At 57.0% G+C, this 20,641-nt stretch overlaps 1 protein-coding gene across 1 annotated transcript in view; it reads right to left on the bottom strand.

The window, feature by feature from the left end:
- The window catches only part of SCUBE1 (signal peptide, CUB domain and EGF like domain containing 1), a 138,726-nt gene that overhangs the window by 76,320 nt on the left and 41,765 nt on the right, over positions 1 to 20,641 (bottom strand). Inside the window, exon 4 of the mRNA XM_064590505.1 lies at positions 12,280 to 12,414. Coding sequence (XP_064446575.1) covers positions 12,280 to 12,414 — 135 coding nt within the window. The remainder of the gene's footprint in view (positions 1 to 12,279; positions 12,415 to 20,641) is intronic.

Below are 20,641 nucleotides of genomic sequence, written 5' to 3'. Positions count from 1 at the left end.
AGGGGCTGAGGAATGGCATTCGAGGCGGAAGAAATAACACAGTCCAAGGCCCATACTGGGTAAAGGGCACACGTAACAGGGCTCCCTGGTTCCAGGGAGAACAGAAGGCAGGTGGGCGGGGGAACTGGGGAGGATGTGGAAGGCTCGGAAGGCGGTGCAGGCAGACGTTCTGGTGCAGAGGAGGTAAGAGTTCGTGGTGGCTGCTTCACAACGTGCACAACACGGAGAGGAGCCAGGCGCAGGTCCTGAGTGGGGAATGACACGCCGGGGGGCGGGAGGAACCGTGGCTCCAGCTGCCGTCAGAAGGCCAAGCGGGACAGGGAGACTCCGGAGCCAGCCGCTGCACTAACTCAGCATTAGGGTGAAACCTGGCCCCAGGCGGGGAGTGGAGAGGGGGCCCCTGTTCCACACAGGGCTCCGGGCTGTGGGCCTCCCGTCCCCATCCTCCACCCGTTTGTTCTTGGCAGTACCTTTGGTCTTAGGAGTCGGTCGGACCTGGGTTCAAATCTTCACTGTGCCCCTTACTCACTGTGGACAAATGTCTTTGCTGCTCAGTGTCTATTTTCTCCCCCCTGAAACTGAGGACAGTAAGAGCCACACGGCACAGGATTGTTCTCAGGATCCGACTGCCCACGGCTAAGTACGGGCCCAGCTTGGCACGCAGTGATGCCCGGTGACAGTGGACGGTGCTATTGAGCTCAGGTCGACGCACACCATCAGGGGACACAGGGTGTCTACAGCTGTCCTCATAAACAATTCTTTAATGAATACTCACTCATGTTTGCCCCACTTTACAGACTAAGAAACTGAGGCCGCAGGGCTTGTGGCCAAGAAGGGAGCCAGGCCCAGGGCCAGCTACCTCTCCACTTGGTGCTCACCCGTCTGCCCTGCACTGTCCCCTCTGGGAGGCCCGAGGGGCTGCAGCAGGGGAGAATCCCCTTCGCCGACTCCGCGCTGTCAGTGCTGGGGTCCTGGTGCCTGGCCAGGGCTGGCTGGAGGCCAGGCCAGGAGAAGGGCGTGAAGCTGGGCTCACCAGCCAAAGGAGTTGTTTATGGGGTGGGAGGCTCGTAAAAAATAATGGGCTGGATTTATTGTCCCCACCTCAAGGGCCGTTCCAGACTGCACAGGGCCAGGCCAGGCCTTCTCCAGCAGCACCATAAATCTTCCCGCTAAATGCGAGAGCTGTTCATTCTCCCGCCCACCTGGTCCGCAGCAGGCAGGGGGAGCGAGGAGAACCTGTATGCCCCATGCCCTGGCCCCTGGCTGGTCCACCCCCAGGAGCAGTTGAAAGGGGTAGCCCTGAGGCTGGGGTGGGATTCTCCGGTGTGGCCATGCATTGAAAACACGCACCCACAGGGGCCCAGCACCCATAGCTGATGACAGGAAGCTCTGGCAAAAGGCAGGGGATGTTCCTGGGTTTGCAGGAGCTGCGCTGGAGCCCCTCGGGTCACGGTCTGGCCAGGATCCCATGATGCGGGCGCATCTTGGGAGCCCACGGGAGCCCGCCAGCCAGGCACACTGACAGGCTGCTAAGCCGCTATCTGTGGCTGGGGTAATTTGGAAGACCGTGTATCTGCTCATAGGCTTGTTTATGGGAATCTGGAGGTGGATGGAGCAGGGGAAGAGAAGCTGGCATTAGCAATTTGTCCCCCCCACCCCGCCCCGTCCTGAGTACTGCCTCCCAGGGCGCCCCGCTCGGTATTCCCTCCAGCAGTGGGGATGATAGTGCTCACCCAAAGTACCTCCCGGGGTGGTTGCAAGCGTCAGAAGTAAGTGTAAGGGGGAGTGTAGGCTGAGCAGCAGAGAGCCGGGGATGAGCCTCGCGAGGGAGGGCACCTGCTGGCTGAGAAGGGGGTCAAGGGATGGGGTCCCATCTGCCTGCAGGCCAAGGCCAGGGCAAGTGAGAGCAGGCGGGCAGGGTGGAAGACAAAGTCCAGAGGAGGGTCAAGGACCAGCCCTGGAGGAGCGTGGAAGGAGGGTCCAGGACAAATGCTGCTGGGACAGGCAGAGGGTGGCTGCCCTCAGAGGCTGCTCCTGGGGTCTCGGTGGCCCCCTGCTCTGGTCCAACCCCAGGGATCTGCCCAAACTCCCCAGTGACCCTTGCTGGGGAGCTCCCCAGTCAGTTCCTAGGTGATGTGGGCTTTGAGCAGTGGGCTCAGGTCCTGACGACAAGGCGTGCTTGGCCTCCTTGGAGGCTTCTTGCTGGGGTCGACTGGAGGGCTGTGTCTTGCAGGGCCTCTACTCTGCCCTCCTAGCAGTCTGGCTGGAAGGACTGAATCTGAAGGGCAGCACTCAGCAAGCAGGCAGTCTGCTCCGCTGACCGAGTGAGCTCACCGGCACTCCCCCGCAGCCCCAGGCCCTCCATGCCAGAGCCCTCCACACACTGACCCTTGGACCCACAGCACACGCCTTCCCATCTGCCTCCCCCAGTCTGTGGGTTCTGGGAGGACATGCCCTGGCTCAAAGGTGGGGCTTCCGAACACTGCCCACCAAGTGGGATGGAGCCCACATGCCTGGTCACAGGTCACTGAGTGAAGTACAGATGGCAGAATGCTTCCCCAAGCCCCCAGAACACGTGCAGGGAGATCAGAAATGCGACTTAATTATCCCAAGCCCCTAAACCCTGACGGAGCCCCAGATTTCTGAGCTTTTCCTCACACCAGGCAACTCCCAGCGACTTCCTCAGGCCCCAGGCTGGGGCCAGGCTTGAGTCAGCTGACCAGGCGACGGGAGGCAGGCGCCTGCCTTTCGCACAAGTCTCTCCTGGGCATCTGTGAATCAGGACCCCGAGTGACAGTGCTGAGCGTGACCCGCATTTCAGCCTCCAGGGAAGGAGACACACACTGGTCTGTTCTGGCTCCACTCCAGGGCTCCTTGGGTTAAAAAGCACAAGGCCACACCTTGTCCAGAGACAGCTGCCCCTGAAATATTCCGCACCTACGTGAAGCGGGCAGTAGGCCTCTCCAAAGTGCAAACCCGAGGCAGGCGGGCTCCGTAGAAAGTCCTGGCTGCCCTGCCTCTCACCTTCCCTTGGCCATCCTCCTGCCTCTTTCCCCTCATCTTCTGTCACCTTCCCTCCATCCTCCTGCCCCCTTCCCCTCATCCTCTGTCACCTTCCCCTCATCCTCTGTCACCTTCCCTCCATCCTCCTGCCCCCTTTCCCTCATCCTCTGTCACCTTCCCCTCATCCTCTGTCACCTTCCCTCCATCCTCCTGCCCCCTTCCCCTCATCCTCTGTCACCTTCCCTCCATCCTCCTGCCCCCTTCCCCTCATCCTCTGTCACCTTCCCTCCATCCTCCTGTCACCTTCCCCTTGGCCACCCTCTTGTCTTCTTCCCTTTGGACACCCTCCTTTCCATACACACTGCCCCTGTGGGAGTTCCAGACCCTGATGGCCACCAGTGCCACTTGCCAGAAAACTGCTTTATCTCCATGTCCACCGCAAGGTGCTCAGTGATGGTCCCAAATGGTGGACCATGCCTGACCCCCAGGACTGACAGGGTGGCCCATAACATTCAGAGCAAAGTCCAAACTCCCACTGGGCACAGTGTCCTGACCCTCTCGCTTGCACCCACTTCGGGTCTGGTTTCAGGGTCCAGGACTCACGCTCCAACAGGCGAGAATGACTGGCCAGCTGGAACAGAGCTGAAATCTTGGCTAGCAGGGGACCCCTGGTCAGAGCGGAGGCCAGGCCAGCCGGCCTGAAGGCCCAGACTGTGAAGGGCAGCCCGTGGGGAAGAGGACAAGGGTGCTGGGGGTGGGAGGGCTGGAGACCCAGAGTCTAGGCTAGGTTGGAAACAAAATCCAAAGCAACCACATACGAGGAGTATCAGGCACGTGGGAGAGGCTCAGTGAGAGCCCCTTTCCCTGCACGGTAGACATGACCTGACATCAGTGCAGACCTGTCACCCAACCCATCAGGCTCAGTCACATGGCGCTGAGGGGGTTGTGCCTGAGGGCCCTTCCTGCTCCAGACCATCCCAGAACTTGGGGACCAGGACGGGAGGAGGGGACCCTGTGTTTGTGAGCCTGCGGCTGCGTCCTACACCTCTGTCTCAGATTTCTGCCTGTCTCCATGGCCCACTTCAAGTTGTTTTTCAAGGTCTGCTGCTTCTGATCCATCTCTTCCAACCAAGGCCTGGACCCAGATGGTCCCAGCAGCCTCTCACCCTTTCCCTCCCACTGCAGCCCCCACTGTACCCCGATCCCCCATGATTCCCTGTGCCCACTGCCCGCCCACTCACTCTCTGCCAGTTGGCTACCTTGGGGGCCACCTGCTCTCAGGGGCTTCTTCCAGCCGCTCTACCTCCCCCAGTCTCCAGCCCCCAGACAGAATGAAGTTGCCCCTGAGCCGAACAGCACTGTTGATGCTGCTCGGGACCCATGCTGACCACCCAGCACGCCAGGCCACACCACGTCATGCCCAGGCTTGGGCATCACAACCCCAGGCCAGGTTGGTGGGCACCCTGGGCGAGGAAGTCCCTGCTCTCTTTAGAACCCCATTTTCATCCCTACCCGAAGAAGAGTTGAGCCATGGGATAGTCGTGGTTCCTTTAAGCAGTGGGAGGGAGCCCCAGGAGGTGGTCAGGATCTGAAGCCAGACTGCCCAGATGCCAGCCCTGGGACCACCCCTGTGTGGCACATGGCTCTGGGCACAGCCGCACATGGGAGTAGCTAGCCCCTCCCTTGACAGTTTCAAGTGGTTAAATGAGGTAATATTAGGGTGACCTTAGGCCTCAGATTGCCCAGGACAGTCCCAGTTTATACCTGCTGCCCTGTCACCGTTAATCGTGCCTCCCTTCGCTCTGGTTTAGACGCCGACTCGCACAGCCCCCAGTGAAGCGAGGGAGAGCGCTCGCAGTGTGCCTAGCAGGGTATTCAGCTAGTCGATTACTAGGACAATGTGAGTTCTTTTGAGTGATTTATGTGTTTATTTAAGCAATCTCTACACCCAGCGTGGGGCACGAACTCACGACCCCGAGATTAAGAGTCACATGCCCCACATGTGTGCAAGCCAGCGGGCGCCCCTACAATGCGAACTGCTGATTGCCGAGGCGACTGCACGAATCTACATCTAGCAGAATGGCAGAGAACCATGTGCACACACAGTATGGATGCCAACTCCCAGGGCTGGTGCTGTTCTTTAGTGATGTAAGACACTGTTGAGGGGGGAGACTGGGTGAGGTGTTCATGGGACCTCTCTCTACTATTTTTGCATTTTCTTATGAATCCGTAATTATTTCACAATAGAAAGTTAAAAAAATCCTATTGTTTTGTCTCCAGCTACACTGGGGTATTTACCCTCACAAACTTACAGATAAAATGAACAGACTCCAACACCATTTCATGTTGAGTTCTAAGGAAATAATTTAACTTAATAGAGGCCATCTTTGCATAATGGAATCATCCGGAGTATAGCTATAAACTCCGAGAAACAAGTGAGAAGGTTCCCACAAGGCAAAGAGCTGGTGCGAAGCCCAAGCACGTCACCAACGAGCCCGGAGCCCCCAGTCTCCTACCCGTGTGAATGCGTGGAACCCCCGCTGCCTTCCCAGCAAGACCCAGCTCGAGGCAGCGGGACCGAATGGCTGACACCTGCAACGTCAGCCCAGGTGCCTGGGGACATTCAGTACGAGGACAGACACTAACGAGCATTCTCCCTCGCCGGGAGGGGAGTGGCCGTCTCGGTAACTCAAGTTCGTAACTGTAGAGAAAAGAGGCCAAGCCGACTCGGGCTGTTTCCCTGAAGAGAAGAGGGAAGTGGGTGAGCCATTTCAGGAAATTTCCACTACCAGGTGTTTTTGAAACTCCTGGTGCTTCACGAGGCACACTGGGTATAGGGAGCGCTCACGTTTGGGGAACTGTGGGTGGTTCCAGTTGAGGAGGTGTCTCTGCTGTCCCTCAGAGCCTCCCCTGGGTCTCACCCAGCCTAGGCCAGCTATGCAGAGGGCTCTGAGCCTGTCCGAACACTCCGCATAGTCTGCCCGGGCTTTGGGGCCAGACTGCTAGAGCGATGGCTAGGCAACCTTGGGCAAGTTCCCCAACCTCTCCATGCCTCAGTTTCTTAATTCGGAAAATGGGCTCACTATGTGCCAGCGCATGAAAAGCGCTCAGTATCAATCTCTGGCACGCAGTAAGCACACGGTAAATGCAGCTCACGCCGTCCTCCTGGTTATTTAACATCAAGGAGGCCAAGCTTTCCTATTCCAGGCCCCACCTCCGATTTTTGCTGGAGCCAGTGTTAGCCCTGATGCCAGTCTCGAGCTTCGTGAGAAAGTGCCAGAGGAATGCGGAGGGGTGGGCAGGCACCGTGGTTTCCTAGCTGTGCACTGAAACAGGCTCAGAAGTGCATTGAGCACAATGTTCGATGCGCTCAGGTAAACCCGTGATGCCCCTGCTGGGAGAGTGCCGGCCTGGCGCTGGCTCTGCATGGGCCTCAGCCTCCCGGGGGCACAGGTGCTCAGCTGCCCGGTGGCCCGTCCCTGCGCATCAAACACGAGAAAGGAGGTGGCACAGCAGGGCTTCGGTGCGTGCCCAGCCACAGGGCAGTCTCCAGAGCCGCTGGGTCCCTATCGCTGGGCTCAGGGCCCGGCCCAAGCCCCCCATTCACTAGCACATGCCGACCAGGAATCTGCCCGCATGACCCGAGGATGAAGAGGGCCTGGGCCTAGGGAGCCATCGAGAGCTGAGCATCGTTCTCCTTTCTCCCTTTGTCCTTTCCAAAGGGCCCAACGTTGGCACCCAGGGCTGGAGAGAACACAGTTCCTGCCCACACGGGGCTCCCCAGCTGCAGGGACACAGGCATCAGGTAGAAAACTGCCTTCTGCGGCCAGCAACAAGGTGGGGTGGGAGGCCGCGGCAGCCGCTGGAGCACAGAGGAGACAGAGCCTGACAGTTCTCCCTGGCGTCGGCTCAGGCCGGGCTGTGTAGTGGATGGGTGCTCTCACTGAGGACTGACAGGGAGCACCAGTCGACAGTGGGGTGAGGCACCCAGCGTGAGTGACAGACACCTGATGTCCTTTTCATGCCTCTTCTCGACTGCCTGTGCCCAGCAGGGGCTTGGCACCCTGCTCAAAGCTCTACAACAGGACAGGGGGCTGGTCTGCCCTCTGCAGCCCTGGGTGGGACAGGCGGGAGATGCTGGGGAGCTTGTGCTGGATGAACGAGTAAAGCCAGTCATCTTGGCCGGCCCCCGGCATCGGCATGGGCTGCCCTGAGCATGGATAAATCCAGGTGCCAGGGTCAGCAGTTCCCTCCGGGGAAGGGAGTTTCTTGAGGATGAGGACTGACTCCCAGGCTCCCCTCCACCCTCAGCTGAAGCTCAGGCTTCAGCCAGCACCCAGCACACATCAGCACAGCCTTGCCCAGCATGCACCCAGGCGGAGTCTGCTGCTGGCTTGCTCTGGGGCCCTGGGCGAGCTCGTGTCCTCTCTGAGCCTGTTTCCTCGTCTGTGATAAATAACAATAACAAGAACCCACGTTTTTTGAGTTATCTTTACAACATCTCGTCAATCCTATGAAGTAGGTACTATGACTATCCCCATTTTATAGACCCTGCAGGCACAGAGGAGTTAAGTGACTTCCTCAAGGTCACACAGATACTGAGTGTTGGAGCTGGGGTTCTGGCCTGGGCAGCCGGGCCCCAGAACATGCGTTCTTAAGAGTGGCGATCCTTCACCGGGCCGATGAGAAAACCATTCTCATGACCACCTCCCCTGTTCAGATGAGAACACTAGACCCCTAGGAGCTCTAGATCCTTCTCTCCAGACTGTATTTTCTCAGCTCATTATTATCCAGCAACTTCAACCCTTGCCTAGCATTTAGTCCTTTTTCTGGACTGAAAGCTTCCCAGGGGACCATGTCTGCTTTTGCTCACCCTGGGATCCCAGGGACCAGCTGGACACCTGGCACGCGAATGAATGAAACACAGCCGCAATCACACCGCCAGTTAGACCCACGCCTTTCTGAGCACCTTCTCATCCTAAATCAATGCTGCTCAGACTGAAAGAAGGAATTCTTCAGGAAGAAAGAGACAAGTTCGTCCAGGAGGCAACTCCTTCTTGGAACACAGACATGACATACCTTTAAGAATAAAGAGCAGGCACGGGAGAGGGAAAGAGCTAGAAGGTGCTGGCTGCTCGGTGGCCCATCCCCTCTGGTACTGGACAGGCTTCCAGAGCGCATGACCATGAAGGGGGCAGTGCAGGCTGGCACTGGCCCGGACTGGCTGCCCCAGGCTGTTACCGCTTGCGAGGCCAGAGCCTGAGTTGGGGCAAACATGGGCTGTTAAGGTGCCAGAAGCAGCACCTGGAAGCGCCGAGTAGAAGGAGATGGGCCCCAGGTCGCGACAGCTCTGTGTCCCCTCCTTCCCAGGGCTGGCACACAGGAACCGCTGTCTCCCCAAATTGAGCCTGAGTTCTAAAGACTGGAAGAAGCTGCCTGGGAGTGGCCACCCCTAGGGCGGGCACTGCACTTGCCTGCTTCAGAGCATTTCCCTAATGGATCCCTCACTTGCCTGGGAGGGACCACTGGTCCCAGTTTACAGGGGAGGAGCTCCAGCGAGGCAGGAGTGGCTGTGCTGAGGCCGCGTGGCTAGTGGAGATGGAGAACAGCTGAAAACCTAGAACTCCCAGCCCCAGCCTGGCCAGATCCACGTGCCTCGGGCCAGGGTTTGCACTGGTGCCTAGGATGTGGGGCCACTCAGGAGGGCTGAGTCCCATGCCCTTGTTTCTTGGCCAGGAGCCTAGACTGACCCTGGCTGACCTTGCTCATGCATCCAGGCCCCTCTAATCAGAAGCAGCCGTCGTGCATTTCTCTCTGCTCAGGGGGAGGCTCCGAGAAGCAGGCATTAGGAAGAGTCAGGTGACATGAGGAGTCTGATTTGCCAAATAGCTCTGGACTCATGGGCCGTCCCAGGAGCAACAGGGATCAGAGGACACTTAGGCGCAAAAGAAGCTGGGTCCCCGCACCCCGGACACCCGCTGATTTTGAGCCCTAACCATCATTACTGTAGTAGACACCACAATCATGATGGGCAGTTGTCACAACTGGCGGAGGCTCAGGAGGGAGGCAACGTGCCCGGTCACCCGGGCTGTCTTCACCCACAGGCGTTACGGCAGTCGGCAGATGTACCGTGCACTTGGCTTGTCCTCTTCGGACTTTCCACACAGCCTTTGGGAACCCTGGGAATGCTGCCACTTGTCCCTCAGGAGGGGTCCAAGATGCTGTCTGCTGCTTTTTACACTGACTCATTGCCCAGATTTAAAAATTGGGAGATACATGGGGCACCTGGGTGGTTCAGGTCACGATCTCAGGGTCCTGGGATCGAGCCCCACATCGGGCTCCCTGCTCAGCAGGGAGCCTGCTTCTCCCTCTGCCTTTGCCGCTCCCCCTGCTTGTGCTCTCTTTCTCCCTCAAATAAATAAATCTTTAGAAAAAATTAAAAAAAATAATAAAAATTGGGAGATTCACATAAAAATCCTAGTAAGAGAAGGGACTTCTTTAACCAATGTGCTGGTTAGTGCTGGTTAACAAAGATTAGGGTTGAGGCCCCCAGATTGGCGTTCTGGCTAAATCTCAATTCCTGGCTTCAGGATCTGGCTAGCCAGGGCCTTTGGGAAGGGTGAGGCATGGGACTTCAAGGCTCCACCACACAAGTAATTTGAGGTCCAGTATCTGAGATGCCCTGAAGGCCTCCACTCTGCCTTCTAGCACATTTCCCATGGCTGCCTTCTGCACGAAATCCAAACTCCTGCCCACACTCTACCAGCCTCACGGGGTCTGGGCCCTGCCAGACTCCCTTCATCCTGGGCTTCTCTCCCCTTGGCTCGCGGTGCTCCACCACCCTACCCTTCATTTTGCTTTTCACCAAAGCCTGGTCCATTCCTACCTCAGGGCCTTTGCACACATACTGACTGGCACACCCTCCCTCCCCAACTCTTCCCATGGCTGGTCTTGTTGATCATCTGGTTTCAGCTCACATGTGGCTTCTGCCTACTTCTGTCTATTCCTCCAGCTCCTTTCTTTCCTCACCAGCCTCATCACATCACAGCTGAAGACCTGGGCCGGAGTCCTGACTCTGCCAATTCCTTAGGGTATGACCTCGGGCAAGGCTCCTACCTTGGCTGTTTTGGCTTCCTCACCTGTCATAGGGTCATGATATCCCCACCTCACCAGGTCGCTGCGAGGGCCTGGCTCAGAGTGAGCACGTGATCCCACAGCAGCCAGTGTTGCTGCCCCCCGTTATCATGTCCCCCCGAACCTACTCTTCTGGACGAGGCTGAGGTTTGTTTTGTGGCATCTGCAGCCCAAATGAATGCCTCCAGGCCAAAGCAGGCCCCGGTTACAAACAGGCCACAGCTGTGGTCTCGCATCTCACGTTGTGCCGGCTCCCCATTCTGTGCACCCTCCTTTCAACCAGGGGCCTCACGACTTCACCTGGAGCCCTGCTCGTGGGAAAGCTGTTCTTCAAAGGAACAGAGCACATATGACCTGGCTGGAAAAGAGGCTCAGGCCACCCTGGCCTTGGGGACTTTATGGCTTGCTCAGAGCAGTCACCCCGTAAAACCCCCTTCTTGATGAAAGCAGGACCCCCCTCCCACCACCACCACTCACTTCCCCATAAATCTACTTCTTATAAAACTCGACTTGGGCGCCGCGTCCTCATTTTGGGCAGCTCGACCCCACAGCCCCACAGCCCCGCAGCTGGGAGGCCTCACGGGCGTGGGCTGCTGGGAGGTCTGCACAGTGCAGCTGCGGTGAGTGTCCAGGGACCACAGAGCTTGGCCTTCACATCCTTCTGGGGACACGGCAGTGTGGGGACTACCAGGCCCATCTTGTCTCTGAGGAAACTGCCTAAATAAGCACCAAGCTCTGAAAGGCGTCCAGTAAAGCAGTTTTGCTTCTCTGCCTTGGGCTTTGTACTTTTAACTGTTTTCCTCTTTTCTTTCTCAGGAATTGCTTTTTGGTAGAAAGCACACCCAGCGCCCCCGAGCCTCGCCTTGCAGCCTCTGTCGCCCTAGTGCGCGCAGGACCCCTCACGCCCGAGGTCCTGTCCCATCCTCCAAAGACCCTGGTGGGTCAGTGCCACATCTCCACTTCGTGCGCGAGGAAGCTGAGGGCTCCCCCACAGGGAGCCGCAGTGCTGGGGTCACGCCCACCAGGCCGCCTCTGGGCCCAGGGTTCTGTCCCCACCTTTCAGTGTGAGCCACGCCCTGGTCTCCGGCTGGTGCCACAGTCGTAGGCCAGCCCCCCCCCCCCCGGGCACCTCCTCCTTGGGGGCCGGGCTCAGGTGGGGTCACGTGGCTGTCCTGGCCTCCTTCCCCATCTACTCTTTTTTTTTTCTTTATTAAACTTCTTTTTTAATGGGTCTTAAAACTCTGTGACAAATTTCTGGCCAAGTTGCTTCCATTAAAAAGTATTGATTTAAAAAACGGATAATTTAAAACCACCACTCACTCTCGTGAGCGCACACGCTGGCCCTCGCCCGTGCCCACAGCCCACTCTGCTGCAGCCCACAGCCCGCCTCGGGATTCCAGACCCTGCCATTATCTTAAGCAAGACACGCCTCTAGGCCTTCGCAAATGCTGTTCCCTCTACCTAGAAGCCCCTCTCCTCCGGGCATGGGGTCCTGCCTTCTGGCCCGCTGTCCTACCTCGCGGTCCTGCTGCCCTGGGCCTAAACTCTGACCACCCGTCCCCTGAAACCAAGGCCCTTCACCTGCTGGGCTCAGCTAGAGGCCAGGTTCTGTCCCAGCCTGGGGCTGCGCCGGGCCACTCCCGCGCTCCGGCCTGCCTGCCATCCCACCCAGCATCCAGGGGGCAGCAGGCTCCCGACCACAAGGACCCTCTGCTGGCTGGTGACCCGGTGAACGTGCGGAGACCGAGAAATTGGCAGTCGGCCTGGTCAGACCTCCAGCTCACCTTGGGGAAGGGGGACCACGGAGGATGGGGCCCCACTCTTCCTGGCCACAGCCAGCCTTCAGCCCAGAAAGGAAAACAGCTCCTCTGGTCACATCTGCCCATTTGCGGCCCCACCTCGCCTCCACATAAAAACACCAGGAGCACCAACAGCCCCGGTGTAGCGGGCGGCGGGCGGGAGCTGGGAGGAGGTCTGTGCAGAGCCCACACCAGAAGCACAAAACAGCCATTCAGGCCACCACCCAAATTCCCTGCCTGGACCCCGAGGCCCCCGGAGTCAAGACGTGGCGAAGGGAGTTTCCAGGGGCCGCCTGTTTCTGGGGGTTGGGGGGCGTCCCCGGTCAGCACGGGCAGTACTCACCGTTGGAGCGGTGGATGCAGGTATGCTGGTTGTCGCTGAGGAAAAAGCCACCGTGGCACTGACACTCGTAGCTGCCCATGGCATTGACGCAGATCTGCTGGCAGCCGCCATTGTTGTCCTGACACTCGTCCACATCTGCGAGAGGAGAGAGGGGACAAGAGAAATCGCACCTGGTGCTGGAAGTGCGGTGTGATCCGTTGGGAGGGCATGGATGGGATCAGTTTCCCCAGGCTGCACAGAGAGGTACTCCAGTGATACTCCACAGAAGTACTCCTTGTAGTACTCCATGGTGACACTGCATAGAGTGATACTAATGATACTCCACGGGAGTACTCCATGTGGTACTGCACAGGCCGCACTGCAGTGATACTCCCTGGAGGTACTCCATGTGGTACTGCACAGGGCCACACTGTGGTGATACTCCATGGAATACTCCATGTGGTACCGCACAGCAGTACTACACAGGGCCGCACCTCAGTGATACTCCCCGGAAGTACTCCATGTGGTACTGCACAGGGCCACACTGTGGTGATACTCCCTGGAGGTACTCCATGTGGTACTGCACAGAACGATACTACAGTAGTACTCAGATGTACTACATGTGGTACTCCATGGTAACGCTGCACAGAGTGAACTAGGAATACTCCATAGATGTACCCTATGTGGTACTCCGCAGAGCTATATCCTATAGTGATATTCCACAGATATATTCCATGATGTACTCCACAGTACTACACGATAGTGATACTCCACAGAGGTACTCCTTGGCAGTACTCTATGGTATGGCATAGAATGATACTAGTTATACTCCACAGATGTACTCCATGTGGTACTTTAAAGATTTTATTTATTTATTTGACAGAGAGAGAGACAGCGAGAGAGGGAACACAAGCAGGGGGAGTGGGAGAGGGAGAAGCAGGCTCCCCGCTGAGCAGAGAGCCCGATGTGGGGCTCGATCCCAGGACCCTGGGATCATGACCTGAGCCGAAGGCAGACGCTTAACGACTGAGCCACCCAGGCGCCCCTCCATGTGGTACTTTAGAGAGCTATCCTACGGTGATACTCCACAGAGGTACTCCATGGTGATCCCGCACAGAGCTATAGTATGGTGATACTTCATAGAGGTACTGAATGTGGTACTTCATTCAGAGTGCATACTCTAGTGCTATTCCACAGATGTACTCCATGTGGTACTCCATGGTGACACTGCACAGAGCATACTATGGTGATACTTCGCAGACGTACCGAATGTGGTACTGCATGGTGGCACCATAAAGGGCTATACTACCATGATACTCCACGTGATACTCCACAGTACTGCACAGAACTACACTATAGTGATACTCTACCGAGGTACTCCTTGGTAGTACTCCACGGTGGTATTGCACAGAGCAATACTACAGTGATACTCCACAAAGGTACTCCATGTGGTACTCCACAGCAACACCACACAGAGCTATACTATGGTGTTATTCTATAATGGTGCTCCACAGTGGTACTTTATGGTAGTATACCATGGACATACTCTACATGGTACTCCACAACAGTACTCCACAGAGTTACTCCATAGAGGTAGATAGTTACAATGGTTGTAATGCTAGCTGACCCTCAGTATCCTGTGCGACCCACACTGTTCTAAGTATTTGACCTGTACTAACTCCTTTAATCCTCACAGCAACCCTGTAAATCAGATTCAGGTATTAGCCCATTTTATAGATGAGGAAACTGAGGTCCAGAGGGGCAAAGTCACCTGTCTGAGGTCCCACCTGGAGTCTGACTCCCAAATTGTGATCTCACGGATACTGCTGGATTTTCCCTCTCTAGGAAGATTGTGCAACCTGCACTGTCTACCCCCAACACACAGAGCCTCGCCAACCAAACTCTAACGTCCCCTCTTTCTTCATTCACACCTCAGATTTATAACCAGTAACACAAGACTTGGCAGCCCCGGAGAGGCTAGAGGACAGGGCAGCCTGCCTTCTGCCTTGCAAACTGATTTCAAAAGTCTAGAGAATGGGGAAGTTTTTAAAAGGCTCTAACCTCTGGCTGCCAAGACAGCTGCAGAAGGTCGCTAAGTGGTCTTCCCACTCTCTAGGAGAGACAGACCTCAGGGCCGACACTCATTTTTGACCAGAGGCTGCTGGCACAAAGGATGCTATTGGCTGAAAAGAGGCTTTATGGAGTTCTGGTCTTAAACAGAACAGCATGTTTCAATTACCGAAGTCATAACCCCCTACACTGTCAGTTTGTTTAATGAAAGAAGGGCTTCTTAAACCTTAATGTGCCATGTCTGTATTGTCACTTTAATAGGCGAAAACATGAAACCACAAAGGCAAGGTGAGCTACTGGCTGCTTCTAGCCAATCCCCTGACCCCCAACACACACACAGACACACACACACGCACGCTTTGGCACTAAGCTTTTTATGCTGTTCTTCTTCTTTTTTTTTAAATATTTTATTTATTTATTTGGGAGAGAGAATGAGAGACAGAGAGCATGAGAGGGGGGAGGGTCAGAGGGAGAAGCAGGCTCCTCGCTGAGCAGGGAGCCCGATGCGGGACTCGATCCCGGGACTCCAGGATCATGACCCGAGCTGAAGGCAGTCGCCCAACCAACTGAGCCACCCAGGCGCCCCTATGCTCTTCTTCTTAACACAGCCATCTTTCAGTACCGGAACCAAAAGGATGTGAAAATGTCAAGAACCAGGCGGACTGACCTGCACTGAACCAGAAGAGGACTCAGCTTTGGAACGACGTCAGCTGGGTGCTACTGAGGCTTAGGGACAACAGCCCAATTCACCACCCAAGAGACCACATGGCTGCCTCTGAGGCCAGCGCCGAGGCAGGCCATTATCTCCAGGAAGCTCAAATGTCAGCTGTGTGGCGGCCGGGAGGGGGGCAGAGATCTGAACTCTAAAAGCCACCAACCGTTACAGTTAAAACGGGGAAGGTGGCTCTTGCTGAGAAGAGACAGAGTGGGGTCCCAGGGGAGCTGGGAAGGCCAGAGAGGGATTATTCTGAAGACCTTTCTCCACTCAACAGAGTCTTACTTAGTGGTGGCTCCCTCAGGGCCCAGGGCTAATGTCACCCTTGCTGGGGGGCACCTCCCCTCCCCTCTGCAGTGTCTGCCTCCGGGCGTCTCTCCCCTGCCTGCACTAGACCATGGACGGCTCTAAGCCAGGCACCAAGTCTTGTTCATCCTACCAATAACAAGGCAAAGTTAACATCCCTCGAGTGTTCACTACGTGTCAGGCATGGGGCCTCACAAATAGCAACTCACTCGACCCTTGTGGCAGAGCTGCGTGCCAGGCTGTGGGACGCCTCCATTGTGCAGACGAGGGCACCAAGACACAGACAACCAGAGCCACGTGAGCCAAGTCACACAGCTGCTCGGAGCGAAGGCAGGACTTAAACCTGCTGTCCACCTCCCGAGCTCATGCCTTTGCCCACCACGAAGCTGGCCTGGCCCCTCTCCCCACTTCCCTGGGAGCCAGGAGCCAGAGGGCTGTAGACGCTGCACATCGACAGAACTTCAGTGAGCTGGCCGAGTGGCCGGGCCTTGGGACAGTGCTGTTTACACTAGCCGGGAACAATGACTCTCAAACACTGATGAATAATTTGAAACAAATGCAAGGCCATGTAAACATTTCTTTTCCCCACTCCCCAACGACAAAGCCCCGAGATTAAGCAGGAGGGAAGAGGGGGCTGCCCCCTCTGCACCCTTTTTCCACTGTGGTCCAAACACAGGCCTCCCTCAAGCTGGACAGGAAACCACAAGTCTCAGAATCCCTCTGGGCAGCCTGTGGGCATTACCAACTTCTCTAGGGGCTGGATGAGAGGCCTGATGCCCACTTCATACCCCTCACGCCCCAGGGCTCAGGCCCCCAGACGGCACTCACAGTGAAGCCTGGAGAGTGACCAGCTGGAGGAACTGGGTCTGCGAGATGGCTACCCACGGGCCTAGGGCAGGCTGGGTTGACCTGGAACATAGCACTATGAGAACTACCTAACCCCCCGGCCCTCCTGAGGGTGGGCAGCCCGGCACACGTTGTTCCTTAGCCCCCCGTAGGACTCAGAAAACTCTGTGATGAGAGGTCCCGCACGGCAAAGAGGGAGCCTACACCTGGGAGTCGGACAACCTGAGTTCTGGCTCTGGCCCGTGGCCTGTGGCCTGGGGCAGGTGCTCAGGTCTCATCAGCAGGAGGAAGTGCAGACTGTGCCCTCCAGGAAGCCCTCCTGGAGCGCTGGAGGCACGCACAGCCTTCATCCTTCTCTCCCATGGAACTGTTCGTGCACGGACAGGCCCCGGTGTGGGAGTCCCACGGCACCACGCCCCCACTGGGGACGAGCATGAGGGTCGGCTGCGCAGGGCTGGCAGCCTGGACATAGAGGCCAGTCCTCGCTGCCAGCCGGGGCGCTCAGGGTCTGTCCTCACAGATCTGCACCAGAGCTCCACCCTGGGGACAGTATTCCTACCAGACAGATGCTCAGATGAGAAAATGGAGGCCTAGGGAGGAGAAGGGATATGCCTAATGCTATAAAACAGGAAGAAGAGGGATTCGATGCCTGATGAGTGTGGATCCAAGGCCTTTCCCTGCTCTTCTGTGATCTGGCTTCTCTCAGTGAGGACACTTCAAGCCCAATCATGGCAACGAGAGGTGGTTCCCTGGGTGTGTCTGCTTAACACACCACCCCTGACCTTACGTGCTTGTGTCTCCAATACTCCTCGTCTCTGAAGGCTTCCTGGTGCCCAGCAGATTTTGCTCACCCCCTACGCCCAGACTTGCTCCGCCCTGGACCTCGGGCTTGGTCATCCTGTCTCTACTGTGGGTTGAGGAGAGATCTGAGTCTCCCTTATACGCCTGCCCCCAGTGGATGCTCAGACTGAGTAGGCGCTAAGTGTCAGCAGGATAAATTGAATGGCACCTGTGTGCTCGTACATGCCAGTGATGGGGAGCTCATTACCTACAAGGTCAGTCCCCTGGCGCAGAGAGCCGTCCTGGTTCCTCCTGGGCACAAAGAGGGGGCACATTCAAGGCTCTCCACAGCGTGCCACCTCTCCAGCAGCCGCACCTACTTCTGCTGTTCTCTGAACATACCCTCTTGTTCACACTCGCCTTCATATGCACACATGCACCTCCTCCTGGGGTACCCTCTCCCTCCTTGTCCAGACTGAAGTCCTTGCCTTCGAAATTCACCCAAAATGGTTTTGTTCATTCATTCCCTCTACAGACCCTGAGCACCTGCTATGTGCCACACTCCCCAAGAGCTGCCGGGGCGCCAAAGTGAACATCTCTTGTTAAGTCCCCGTTCACCAAGTTGCTGCTGGACTGGCCCTGAGCACAGAGAACAGTGGCGAGCTGGGCCGAGGAGGGCAGGGAGATTCATGATGTGAGGCTGGAGGACGGAGAGGTGTTGTGGAAGCAAAGTTTTGTGGAAGAGGTATGGTAGGGCACAGATGGGGAAGAGCCGGTGACCCTTTGGGCAGAAGAGGAGTTCTGGAAGCTTTGTGGCCTGCACACACCCTGTTGAGGAGACCTCAAGGGCTCTCACAAACCCTGGCTCTGTCTGGGTCCTCCTGGCCCCTATTCCCATCAGTGCTGCTGAGAGAAGGGACAGTCCTTGGGGAAGAAGTTGAGCATCATTAACCACTGTGGCCTTGGGCAGACGCTGAGCCAGTGTGCAGGGAGGGCCCTGAGCAAGCCTGTTTCCAATCCATGCTTCAGGCTGAGTGGGCTCCGGAAGGGATACGGGGAGTATTCTGTCTCTGAATCCTGCTGGCAGCTCATGGTCCTTCATCTTCTTTTATGGCCGCAGCTAAATGAACGTTCCCAGAAGTCAGGGAGCTCCTGCACACAGGGACTTAGCTGCAGAGCAGAGAGGAGGCCCTGTGGGTTTGGGGGCAGGCTCTGGGCTCATAGTAGGAAACCCTCTTAATTGGCAACAGAAGAATTGATGGATGTATTGTGGAGATCAGACCCAAAGCCCTGGCTCTGTGAAGGTCCTGTGTGGCCCTCTATCACAGGCCGCCTGGACCAGCCAGGTCATTCTCTGGAAGGCCCCGGCCTGCAGCTGCCTCCCTGCCCGCCCCCCGCCCCCCACCCGGGGGAACGTGCTCCCCTCTTGAACACACAAACACATCTTTGTGCCATGACGACTGGTTGAGCCCCTGACTCTTTTGGGCTGGGGTGGGGGCAGCTGGCAGGGGTGCAGGGAGGGGAGGGAAGGGGAAGCTGAACCGGCTGGTCATGGCCTCAGGGGGCCGCTGGCTGGTGGGGCTGCGGGACACCCTCAGAAACAGATCAGCCTGATGCAGTCTGGGAGAAAAGACACATGGCCTCTGCTCTGCGCAGGCTGCTCCCAGCCTGAGTCTCAGCAGCTCATTCATTCAGCCAACAGCTGAGGGAGAACAGAAGGTGGGAGGGAGGGAGGGAGACTAGGGTGCCAAAGAGGGGCCTCACTCCAGCCCTGCCTGCGCCCCCCGCCCCCCAGCCACTCTGGCCTGAGAAGCCCCCTCCTGCCCCTCCCACACCCGAGCAGTCACCAAGGCTGTCTGTCGGCTTCCTTACCACCTTGCCCATTTGTTTGCCTCCATGACTGAGGCACCACCCGCCCTGGCTTGGGCCTCAATTCCTGCCCAAAGGCATAGTCCGCATGCTCCTCCTTGACCTCAGGGCCTCCAGCCACCCCTCCCAGTCCCGGTGGCCACGGTGGCCACTCTAGTCAAAAGAGGAATGGCACCCTGGCACCACAGACCAAGTCCAAACAGAGTCTCCGGGGTCAGGTGTCCCCACCTTACGCTGCAGCTCCTGACAGGAGGTCTGGATGCTGGGGTCGGGGAGACTGCCGTCAGCTGTGACTCTTGCCCATCTCTGCTGGGTGGGCCCATCACTCACGGGCACAGGCCACCCCCGCCCCCCCCAGCCAGCCAGAGGGTTGTGTCTGGGATGGGCCCATGCCCTGTGATGCCCATGGTTGTTTTCCAGCAAGAAGGTTTCCAGAGCTGACACCAATAGGCTGTCGGTTGATCTGGTTCCGGAAGGCCTCTGCAGGCAGGACTGTGGTTTGCCTGTGAGGTTTGCTTTTTGGCCCAAGGTGCTAATGTTTATTTTTATTAATAGCTGGCTGTTTGTCCTACTTTGGACCAAGAATCCAGGTTTGCAGTTATTTATAATAACTAAAAATTACTTCTGGATCCAGCTTTGCTTGCTTTGTGTTTCCCACGAACATTTCACGGTTTGAAACAGAGACTCTGTGTTCTGCTTGGGCCCCGCCCATGTTTTCCTGGCTGCCAAGAGCCTACTATGTGTCAGACCCTGTGCCTGGCTCCGGCATCACAGACCCCACTGAGGGTCCAAGAACAGAGGTAGAGGCCCCAGCCCATCTTAGAAACCAAACTTGACCTCCAACCCTGACAGCTCCCTGCTGGTCCCTGAGGGCTGAGGCCCCAGCCCTCCCCTGGCCCCTTTCAGAAGGGAGGCTTAGGCAGAAAAGCCTCTTGGCTATCGAACGGCTCTTGCAAAATTGCATTTGATGAGTTAAGTGTAAATAAATGAGAACCAGATGGATTAGATTTCGGGTAAAGTACACATGGGTCTTAGAGCTTTGGGGCCTGGGTTCTGCCAGATCCAGGACACTCCCTGAGCTGTCAGAGGCGCTGGCAGAGGTGGGGGGAGGTAAGACTGGGGTCTCCCGGGACCTGTCTGCTTCCTGGGCTGGGCATCAGCTGGGGCCTTCTCTGGGGTGCCTGACTCTCCAGCAGGTCAGCTAGATGCAGGAGACACGGGGTCTCCCACCATGGCCCTGCTCGGACACGGAGCCCCTCGGGTTGGGCCTGCATCCAAGCTTAGGACAGGAAGATCAGGCTCATGAGTGGTGGGGTCAGCTTTCCAGACCTTCAAGCCCACCACTCACATCCAGACTGAGGAGCCAGCCCACGACAGGACACAGCTCTGCTGAAGCTGTGGGCCTTGAGACTCTGGTCACCTCATCCTTCATCTGGGCCCCACCTTCAATCCCAGCTGCTGCCTGGTGGTCCTCCAGAGATGGGGGAGCAGCACTGATTGTCCCTAAGGACCTGGAGATGCCGCTGACCACTCCTCCTGATGACAGTCTCCGTGAGGTCTCCCTGTGACCGCTGCCCTCAGGTGCCATCCTTGCCTTACCAGCTGGGGTATGAGATTCAGGGAGTAACTTGCTGTGTGACCTTGGCCCGGTCGCTTAACCTTTTTGGACCTTGGTCTCCTTCTTTACAAAACAGGGATAATAGATACCTTAAGCTGTTTCGGGAATTAAAGAAAATAACGCGGTAAAGCACTCAGCACAGTGCCTGGCGCACACAAAGACCAGCAATAAATGTTACC

Source organism: Mirounga angustirostris, unplaced genomic scaffold, assembly GCF_029215605.1.
Source record: "Mirounga angustirostris isolate CCGP_5_RB_7025 unplaced genomic scaffold, mMirAng1.0.hap1 SCAF_5, whole genome shotgun sequence".
In the NCBI taxonomy this organism is placed as follows: Eukaryota; Metazoa; Chordata; class Mammalia; order Carnivora; family Phocidae; genus Mirounga; species Mirounga angustirostris.
The sequence above is the reverse complement of the archived record's forward strand: the minus strand, read 5'-3'. Positions and strand labels throughout refer to the sequence as shown.